Source organism: Corticium candelabrum, chromosome 21 (genome assembly GCF_963422355.1).
Source record: "Corticium candelabrum chromosome 21, ooCorCand1.1, whole genome shotgun sequence".
NCBI classification, from domain to species: Eukaryota; Metazoa; Porifera; class Homoscleromorpha; order Homosclerophorida; family Plakinidae; genus Corticium; species Corticium candelabrum.
Window position 1 is genome coordinate 575,001 of NC_085105.1, and position 10,000 is coordinate 585,000.

The 10,000-nt window shown below is 40.6% G+C and overlaps 2 protein-coding genes across 3 annotated transcripts in view; both read left to right on the forward strand.

Annotated features, from left to right (window-relative positions):
• LOC134196165 (phosphatidylinositol 3,4,5-trisphosphate 5-phosphatase 2A-like) overlaps positions 1 to 3,607 on the forward strand; it is a 19,994-nt gene extending 16,387 nt beyond the window's left edge. For both annotated transcript variants that reach the window (XM_062665234.1, XM_062665233.1), the window contains exons 23-29: positions 1 to 16; positions 81 to 119; positions 2,414 to 2,449; positions 2,565 to 2,594; positions 2,658 to 2,693; positions 3,028 to 3,075; positions 3,142 to 3,607. The exon at positions 1 to 16 is cut by the window's left edge and continues 48 nt beyond it. In XM_062665234.1, coding sequence (XP_062521218.1) covers positions 1 to 16; positions 81 to 119; positions 2,414 to 2,449; positions 2,565 to 2,594; positions 2,658 to 2,693; positions 3,028 to 3,075; positions 3,142 to 3,183 — 247 coding nt within the window. In that variant the 3' untranslated portion in view covers positions 3,184 to 3,607. The remainder of the gene's footprint in view (positions 17 to 80; positions 120 to 2,413; positions 2,450 to 2,564; positions 2,595 to 2,657; positions 2,694 to 3,027; positions 3,076 to 3,141) is intronic.
• A 1,152-nt stretch (positions 3,608 to 4,759) lies between these two features.
• Positions 4,760 to 10,000, forward strand: part of LOC134196575 (phosphatidylinositol 3,4,5-trisphosphate 5-phosphatase 2A-like) — a 30,916-nt gene continuing 25,675 nt past the window's right edge. Inside the window, exons 1-4 of the mRNA XM_062665745.1 lie at positions 4,760 to 5,041; positions 5,933 to 6,132; positions 6,292 to 6,382; positions 6,439 to 6,691. Of these exons, the coding sequence (XP_062521729.1) occupies positions 4,896 to 5,041; positions 5,933 to 6,132; positions 6,292 to 6,382; positions 6,439 to 6,691 (690 nt within the window). The 5' untranslated portion in view covers positions 4,760 to 4,895. The remainder of the gene's footprint in view (positions 5,042 to 5,932; positions 6,133 to 6,291; positions 6,383 to 6,438; positions 6,692 to 10,000) is intronic.

A 10,000-nucleotide genomic window follows, 5' to 3' on the forward strand; every position in this document is an offset into this window, starting at 1 on the left:
TGTAGAAGCTCAAGAAGTATTTGCATGCAATACGTGACATTAGTGGACATTTTAATTTATTGCTTGATTTGTCATTGTAGCAGGTCAAATCACGTCACACATCACCAGCTTTATCTCAGGTATAGCCATTTTTAATATATATATATATATACGTATATATATTAATATCAACTAGAAATAATCGTAACCTTACCTATAACCCTAACAATTATAGTTTGTTACTAATTAATATCAACTAGAAATAATAGTAACCTTAACCCATAACCCTAACAATCATAGTTTGTTACTAATTAATATCAAGTATATATATATATATATATACAGACTTGGACAAAATTATAGGGACACCTGGCATTTTTGTGTGTAGTCTAACTTTGGCACTGAATTTTTCTCTAGCAAAACCAAATGTTTTTCGAATTTCTTTTTTCATGGATTGCGCCATTGTTAGTATGTAACATAGCTTGAGTTCAAGACTGCAGCTGTACTTACTACCTACTGCGCATCTAGTTTGCTTTGAAGAAGGAAGACGGCCATTCCTACTTTTCTTGTCTTTGTACACGTTCATCGCTCTTGGATGCTCATTCTTGGCATACAATCTAAGAATGCTCTGTAGTAGAGAGTGAAAGCAATTTTGTGGGCCCTCTTATCAACATTATGGAAAAAAGGCGAATCATCTCTTTTTGCGCATTGATTTCGCGCATGTCATCACAATTTGAATTGTTTTGCCATTTTAATCAATAAACAAACTTCAACGTATTCAAAAATCATGCGACACTAATTAATTACAAAGAAATCCTGCTAAGACAAAAACTAAAAAAGTTATAGCAACAAAAGAACATTGACATGCCACTTCCGGTCCACGTTTTACGTAGCAAAATCTCAAACTGCTATCGCCAAAATGTCAGCTGCACTAAAACCGCTGCCCTTGAGACCGCCAAACTTAGGCGATAAGTTAGCCTGAACGTTCAGCTGCACGCAGTTGCAGAGTCTTGTTCCGTGCGATATTTCACGAGTTGCAGCGATGCCTCGAGTCAAACAGTTGAGTCCAAAAACGCGAGGGAAAATTGAAGCCCTTCACTCAGTTGGCCATTCTGTGTGTCAGATCGCAGCTTTTGTCCGCCGCTCCAGGAATTCGGTTTATCAGTGCCTGCAACGGCTTTCCCATGGCAGCAGCGATTATGAAAAACGACCTGGACGTGGGAAGGCAACGACAATCCGGGAAGATCATCGACTGAAGAGAATGGCACTGCAGAACCGACGAGCACCATCACGACTGCTCTCGTATCAGCTGGCTGATGAAACCGGCAAGCAGGTGTCAAGTAGAACAGTCCGTCGTTGTCTCAGTGAGACAGGAGTGAACGCTCGGAGGCCTAGAAAAAACCCACTGCTAACAGAAAACCATCGGCGTTTGCGACTGGGATGGGCAACCACTCACACACAATGGACTTTGGATGACTGGAAATCTGTTCTTTTTACAGATGAGTCAAAAGTCAGCATAGGAAACGATGGTGCTCTGTACGTTTGGCGTCGCAAAGGTGAGGAATTTCTCCCTGAATGTTGTAACCGTACGGTCCAGCACGCGGCTAGTGTGATGGTGTGGGGATCGATGTGTTGGCATGGTGTGGGGTCTCTGGTGAAACTGGAAGGTCGTTTGGACAGCACGGCGTACCAACAGGTTCTGGAAGAGCACATGCTTACAGACGCAGCGGCATTGATAGGAGACGACTTTGTCTTCCAGCAGGACAACGCACCAATCCACACGTCTCGGTCAACAAGACAATGGCTTCGCCAGCATGACGTCACACTGTTGGACTGGCCGCCAAAATGGACTGGCCGCCAAAATCGCCTGATGCGAATCCAATCGAGAACTTGTGGCATGAACTCAAAACTGCTGCCAACCGTCGTGAACCAAGAACTGCAGCTGAGCTCTGGAATGCTCTACAAGAGGCATGGCAGCAGATTCCAGCCGCGCGTGTTCGGAACTTGGCAGAAAGTGTTCCGTGACGCCTGGACGCAATCAGGAGGGCGAGAGGTGGGAACACTTGGTACTGAGGAACTGGTGAATGGCTTCAATTTTCCTTTGCGTTATTAAAACCGGCTTTTTAATAGCCACTAAACAAAATCAGAGAGAGTCTAACTTATCACGCTTACGTAGTCATGACGTCATACACTTTTAGGTCTCGTTTTCCGCAATGCGAAACGTAAAGAAAGCAATTGAGGGTCTACGGTATTCTCAAGAAACCTAACAATCAACGCGGTAACTATTAAGTTCTTAACAATATTGATAGTTGGTAAATTGTGACTTAATTATTGTGTTACTACATACCCACAGCGGGGTGTCCCTATAATTTTGTCCAAGTCTGTATATATACTGAAGATTGAAGCTGTGAGTTGATTTTCTTTTCTCGTTCAGGTGGAACTAAGAAAACAGCCCCGTGTTCCACGTCAGGTCAGTCTCTTGTGGCAAATGACAGACTACATATACGTAGACAAACAATCAGGCAGACAAACTTGTCTATATAATTGTTGTTGCTACACTGTACAACAAATGCCTTTTCTTCTAGTTCAATCGACCTGCTCGTTCTGATGTGAAAGTAACATTCTTATGTTTTATTACTGTACCTGTTGCCATTGTAGTAAAGTTGATGTTTGTGCAGAGCGCAGCGTTTGCACGTCCACCTCTTCCACTTCGGGTAAGACACATGCAAACAGTATTGCATGTTACTATAGGCAGAGGTTAGATGCACACAGGTTGAGAACAGAAGTGATTGAATGGTCTAGCTGAGGTCTAGATTACATGGACGATGCATGATCACTGCATCACACACACACACACACACACACACACACACACACACACACACACACACACACACACACACACACACACACACACACACACACACACACACACACACACACACACACACACACACACACACACACACACACACACACCAGTATGCTACTAGACGAATGTCTAGACTTGTACACAAGTAATGGTAATCATTCAATTCTTTATTTTAGGATGATGAGAATCGCATGTCTGCTGGGTCACCTGCAGCCAATTTGCCGGTAAATATTTTTTGAATGTAAATTAATATGCACTGCAGTATTTGGTTTATAACTCCCATGTGACAGATTGATGTCAAACGATGGTCAGACAGCGTGCATCTGACGTGACTCCATACTCAATATGACCTTTTGAGTAACAGTCGAATACGAGTGTGCATCTGTCTATATACACGTACGCGTATATTTCTGTGAATACTGAACAGTCGCCATGACTGACGATTGATTTACTGCATGTTTTATATGCTAATCGATTGTGCTTTGTGGAGTAACCTTTCGTACCACTGCTCCTGCTCATCTAGAGTAGCATGCATATGCCTCTCAACTCTCGTGCAATTTTGATATTGTCTCTTGATCTAACGCAATATCCTGTTGGTACTCAGTAAGGCATCCCATCATCTTATATTAGGACTGGCATTGCTAATAGTTAGATGTAGTTATCCTGGACACGGATTGGATATGGTAGATGGTAATATTTTTACGTGTAGGTTAAGTGATTTTGTGTGTTAGTTATGTCATTTTGTCTGTGTGTGTGTGTGTGTGTGTGTGTGTGTGTGTGTGTGTGCGTGTGTGTGTGTGTGTGTGTGTGTGTGTGTGTGTGTGTGTGTGGTGCGATAGCTCAGTTGGTTAGAGAGTCATCTTATAGAGTGTTGTTTACATCCGGGACCTTAAAGGGTTGCAAGTTTAAGTCACAGTGATGGCGAGCTATGGCATAATTTCCTTAAGCAAGAAACTAACACACATTTGCTTCTCTCGACTCAGGAGTATAAATGAGAACCTGGTCATTGACTGGGGTCCTAAGCGGCCATCGGCTGTGACGTGACATCAGCCACTGGGGTCCTGGTGAGACTTCGGGTGTTCACACCACAGTTGGCTCACAAGTCGGTGCTCCTGCAAGTGCCTGGCCCGGCTTCAGGAGTTTGCTAGCGCAGGCCCAGAGTTCCCTGAGTAGTGGCACAGGGCCTAGCTTAACAGCTGGGTGGCTTGACCTCTGAGAGGCAGCTCCTGACATTTAGGATTTTTTAGGTGTGTGTGTGTGTGTGTGTGTGTGTGTGTGTGTGTGTGTGTGTGTGTGTGTGTGTGTGTGTGTGTGTGTGTGTGTGTGTGTGTGTGTGTGTGTTTTATGTTGCCCCAATGAGGGAACTACACCAGATTTGGTTGATAAAAATAAATTATTATTATTATAGGACCATGCAGTATATAGTCTTTAATCCCTGGCAAGTTAGGTCTGGCCACTCAAAAGTAAGGTATCAAGTAAACGTTGACTTTCCTGTACTGTCTCACACAATTCTTAATTGAAGAGTTCGCAGCTGAGAATGCGCGGTAGTCATTACTGCTATTTTTAGCAGCCAATCCAGTGTGTTGGACCAGTGGGTCCCGGTGGGGCCCCTTCATTGTCACCGAGCTTTTCTTATAAAGTCTGTGTAGCTGTGGATATCCAGGGTATCTAGGTAAACGTATCCAGGCGTTGCAATACGCACAAATTGCAATAACTTTCGGTTTTTCCGAATGTTGCCAAACCCACGCAGATTAATTAAGATTAACATATAAAGTCAACAAAAAAATTTCGTTAATTCGGAAAAGACAGCTTTTTGTTTGTACTTCCGGAAGTGCAACAACCCGGTATCTATGGAGACTGCTCACGTTCCCACCTACTCGAGAACGAGCATGCGCACATTGCCTACCGCTATCAGAGGTGCCCCTTGCTGTGTCTCACCATCAAGCGAAGGATCACACTCACAACCAGCTTCAAGAATCGCTCACTAGCCATCCATCATTATTTCCTTCTATCAGACTAGCGATCATCACAATTCTCTCATCCGATGTCTTCCCAGACATCAGCTCCTTGGCAGTTTCGCCGTCTGGGACGGCTAGAGGCGGAAAAGATGTTGGTCGAGAGTCAAAAGGACGGCGCGTTTTTGGTGAGAGAAAGTGAGAGTATGAAGGGAGCTCACGTGCTGTCTCTTGGGTTAGTGCAAGTGCATGTGAATGTGTTTACTCAACGTTAGTGGAAATGTTACTCTAATGTTTGTGTAGAGATTTGAATATCTTTAACTAACTCTTGTTGTGCACGTAGTGTGATGCACTTCTAGATAACGAGCTTACCTCATGCATCTTTCTGTGGTGCTCTGTGGTGCATGCACAGTCTGTTGTGACCGGAAGTAGCAGTGGAATGACACTGCGCTACGACTGTTGGTAGTTACTATTGTGGCAATTGTAGGGTTTAGTTAGCATGTAAGGAGGTTGGAGACTGAAGAACAGATGGTCTTTGTGCATCCTTGACGTCATGCATGCTGAAAGGGAGTGACCAATTATAGATGTAATGTTTTTCCTGGTATTTTCTCATATTTTTTTCAATTTTTGTTGGTAGTTGTTTGCAGTATAGAGGTCATAAGGTAAGGGACTGTTTATTTTTTATTAGGCTGGCCTTTTTCAGTTGCAGTCTGATAAGAGTGTGTACACAAGCGTTAAGTATGTAGCAATAGTTTTGGAGGCATGTCATGCAACTGACTCTATTGTGCATCAGCTAGTCTGAAGAGTGGGTACCTCTCAGTGTGTTGTATTGGAGGGATGCATCTCACAATACACTAGACTATTGTATTGGAGGGATGCATCTCACAATACACTAGACTATTGTATTGGAGGGATGCATCTCACAATACACTAGACTATTGTATTAGAAGGATGATGCATCTCTCAATACACAAGACTATTGTATTGGAGGGATGCATCTCTCAATACACTAGACTATTGTATTGGAGGGATGCATCTCTCAATACACTAGACTATTGTATTGGAGGGATGCATCTCTCAATACACTAGACCATTGAAATTTTATGTTCATGTTATGTTTTTGTAGTTTACAAGGCAAAGTGCATCACTACCGTGTGATGCCATCTGAGAAGGGATATTACATCCAGGCAGTGATAGGTTTGCAACAGAAGCACTTCCAAACGTTAGAGGAGCTTGTTCAGTTTTATAAGCAATCTGACAATGGGCTGGCATCATGCTTAAACCATCCTATCACAGCAACTAGCCAAGAGGAGGAGGAAGATACAGGTTGATGATGCAGAGTAGAATTTCTGTCTGTCTGTCTGTTTGTCTACCCGCTCGTTTGTCTGTCTGTTTGTCTGTCTGTTTGTTTGTTTGTCTGTCTGTCCGTCTGCCTGTGGGTCTGTTTGTTTGTCTGTTATTACTGCCTTGTGTATACTATGTTAGACGAAGATGATGACAACGAAAGTGGTGATGAGTTCAAAATGGTAAAGTTCTTCCAGGCATCACTGAGTGGTGCTAAGATTGACGAAACAAAGTAGGAAGACTTTAAACAAACGTATATGTATATGTGGCTTATTCTTCTCTGTGCAGTGTTGATGAGGCCTTTGCATCTTTGCTAACCAAGTATGTAAACGATGGTATTGTAAGAGACGTGGATGCTATGCAAGTAGAGAGGACAAAGCTGCCTGACCAGTTTCTACAACTAGTTCAGTTTGCTTATCAAGATATGGAACAAGAGTTGACAAAATTTGGAAGAAGAATGGAGGCAATGAAGATCTTCCTTGATCGCTGTATAGGAACGAAACGCCATTTGTCACCGAGACGACGGGCTGCTCAGAAGAAGGTGAGTAATGCTGGCTATGACGTGTTTACATGTATGTTGATTGTTTTGTTTATGCATTCGTGTAGTTGTCTGTCTGTCAGTGTGTTTGTCTTGTGTGTCAGTGAGTTTGGCTGTCAGTGTGTCTGTTTTGTCTGTCTGTCTGTCTGTCAGTGTGTTTGCCTGTCAGTGTATTTGCCTGTCAGTGTGTTTGTCTCATATATCAGTGTGTTTGTTTTGTCTGTCAGTGTGTTTGTCTGTCAGTGTGTTTGTCTGTCAGTGTGTTTGTCTGTCAGTGTGTTTGTCTGTCATTGTGTTTGTCTCATATATCAGTGTGTTTGTTTTGTCTGTCAGTGTGTTTGTCTGTCAGTGTGTTTGTCTCATATGTCAGTGTGTCTATCTGTCAGTGTGTCTATCTGTCAGTGTGTCTGTCAATATGTTTGTCTGTCAGCATGTTTGTCTGTCAGTTTGTTTGTCTCATATGCCTGTGTTTGTCAGTGTGTTTGTCTCATATGTCAGTGTGTTTGTTTTGTCTGTCAGTGTGTTTGTTTTGTCTGTCAGTGTGTTTGTCTGTCAGTGTGCATGTCTTCTCTGTCAGTGTGTTTGTCTGTCAGTGTGTTTGTCTCATATGTCAGTGTGTTTGTCTGTCAGTGTGTTTGTCTGTCAGTGTGTTTGTCTGTCAGTGTGTTTGTCTGTCAGTGTGTTTGTCTGTCATTGTGTTTGTCTGTCAGTGTGTTTGTCTGTCAGCATGTTTGTCTGTCAGCATGTTTGTCTGTCAGTGTGTTTGTCTCATATGTCATTGTGTTTGTCTGTCATTGTGTTTGTCTGTCAGTGTGTTTGTCTGTCAGTGTGTTTGTCTGTCAGTGTGTTTGTCTGTCAGCATGTTTGTCTGTCAGCATGTTTGTCTGTCAGTGTGTTTGTCTCATATGTCATTGTGTTTGTCTGTCATTGTGTTTGTCTGTCAGTGTGTTTGTCTGTCAGTGTGTTTGTCTGTCAGTGTGTGTCTTCTCTATCAGTGTGTTTGTCTTCTTTGTCAGTGTGTTTGTTTTCTCTGTTAGTGTGTTTGTCTGTCAGTGTGTTTGTCTGTCATTGTGTTTGTCTGTCAGTGTGTTTGTCTTCTCTGTCAGTGTGTTTGTTTTCTCTGTCAGTGTGTTTGTCTTCTCTGTCAGTGTGTTTGTCTTCTTTGTCAGTGTGTTTGTTTTCTCTGTTAGTGTGTTTGTCTGTCAGTGTGTGTCTTCTCTATCAGTGTGTTTGTCTTCTTTGTCAGTGTGTTTGTTTTCTCTGTTAGTGTGTTTGTCTGTCAGTGTGTTTGTCTGTCATTGTGTTTGTCTGTCAGTGTGTTTGTCTTCTCTGTCAGTGTGTTTGTTTTCTCTGTCAGTGTGTTTGTCTTCTCTGTCAGTGTGTTTGTCTTCTTTGTCAGTGTGTTTGTTTTCTCTGTTAGTGTGTTTGTCTGTCAGTGTGTTTATCTGTCATTGTGTTTGTCTGTCAGTGTGTTTGTCTTCTCTGTCAGTGTGTTTGTTTTCTCTGTCAGTGTGTTTGTCTTCTCTGTCAGTGTGTTTGTCTGTCAGTGTGTTTGTCTGTCATTGTGTTTGTCTGTCATTGTGTTTGTCTGTCAGTGTGTTTGTCTTTTCTGTCAGTGTGTTTGTCTGTCAGTGTGTTTGTCTGTCAGCATGTTTGTCTGTCAGTGTGTTTGTCTCATATGTCATTGTGTTTGTCTGTCAGTGTGTTTGTCTGTCATTGTGTTTGTCGGTCAGTGTATTTGTCTGTCAGTGTGTTTGCCTGTCAGTGTGTTTGTCTGTCAGTGTGTTTGTCTGTCAGTGTGTATGTCTTGTCTGTCAGTGTGTTTGTTTTGTCTGTCAGTGTGTTTGTCTTGTCTGTCAGTGTGTTTGTCTTGTCTTTCAGTGTGTTTGTCTTGTCTGTCAGTGTGTTTGTCTTCTCTGTTAGTGTGTTTGTCTTCTCTGTCAGTGTGTTTGTGTGTCAGTGTGTTTGTCTTGTATGTCAGTGTGTCTTGTTACAGTTTTCAAAACTCCACGTGTATACATGTTTGCAGCATCCGGCATTAATTAACACACACACACACAAGATTCCTCATTGATATTTTCAAGCATTTAACACAAATCACTTGCATGGATTTACCACATATAATCAATAAATTAGTAATAAATAAATAAATAAATAAATAATAAATTAATAAATTGGTAATAAATAAATAAATAAATAACAAATTAATAAATTGGTAATAAATAAATAAATAAATAAATAATTAATTAATTAATAATAAATCAATAAATTAGTAATAAATCAATAAATTAATAATAAATTAATAATAAATCAATAAATTAATAATAAATCAATAAATTAGTAATAAATCAATAAATTAGTAATAAATAAATTAGTAATAAATCAATAAATTAGTAATAAATAAATAAATTAGTAATAAATCAATAAATTAGTAATAAATAAATTAATTAATAATAAATCAATAAATTAGTAATAAATAAATAAATTAGTAATAAATCAATAAATTAGTAATAAATAAATTAATTAATAATGAATCAATAAATTAGTAATAAATAAATAAATCTAATATATAAAGCTCAAATTGTCTGTCTGTGTGTGTGTATGTATGTTCGCGTTTGGCGGCCACGTCTTTTGTCCGTTCGCAACCGAAATCGGCACGCACACTCGGCACACACAGAGGAAGGTTTGCGTAAAAAATAAAAGAAATAATACACCGGGTCCCCTTTCGAGGGATCGACCCACGCGTAAAATTTCTCGACGACGCAAACGCTACACATTGCAGTTCATTCGAACACACGCCCACACCGGTCCCATGTAGACCCTATGCATCGCCGTCCTTCGCAAAGCTTCCAGCAATCGAATATCTCTTGCCGACGAAACTTACTCTTCTATCGCTTGCGTTTCTCTCCAAATTCTGATTGCATTTGCACCAAATCCAACCTACACGTTTTCTGCAGGAAGCGCTACACGAGGAGTGTGTTGATTTCTATCGAAACAAGTGCGAAGAGCAAGATTCAAATTCATTCAGCATATCCGGGACCTCGCAACAAAGATTGCACGTGACGTGTCCACAGACCTATCTTTACACTACAGTCTTGCCCGTACGAAGGACGGGCCATGGATCCTAGTTAGTAATAAATCAATAAATTAGTAATAAATAAATTAATTAATAATAAATCAATAAATTAGTAATAAATCAATAAATTAGTAATAAATAAATAAATTAGTAATAAATAAATAAATTAATAATAAATCAATAAATTAGTAAGAAATAAATAAATTAATAATAAATCAATAAATTAGTAATAAATA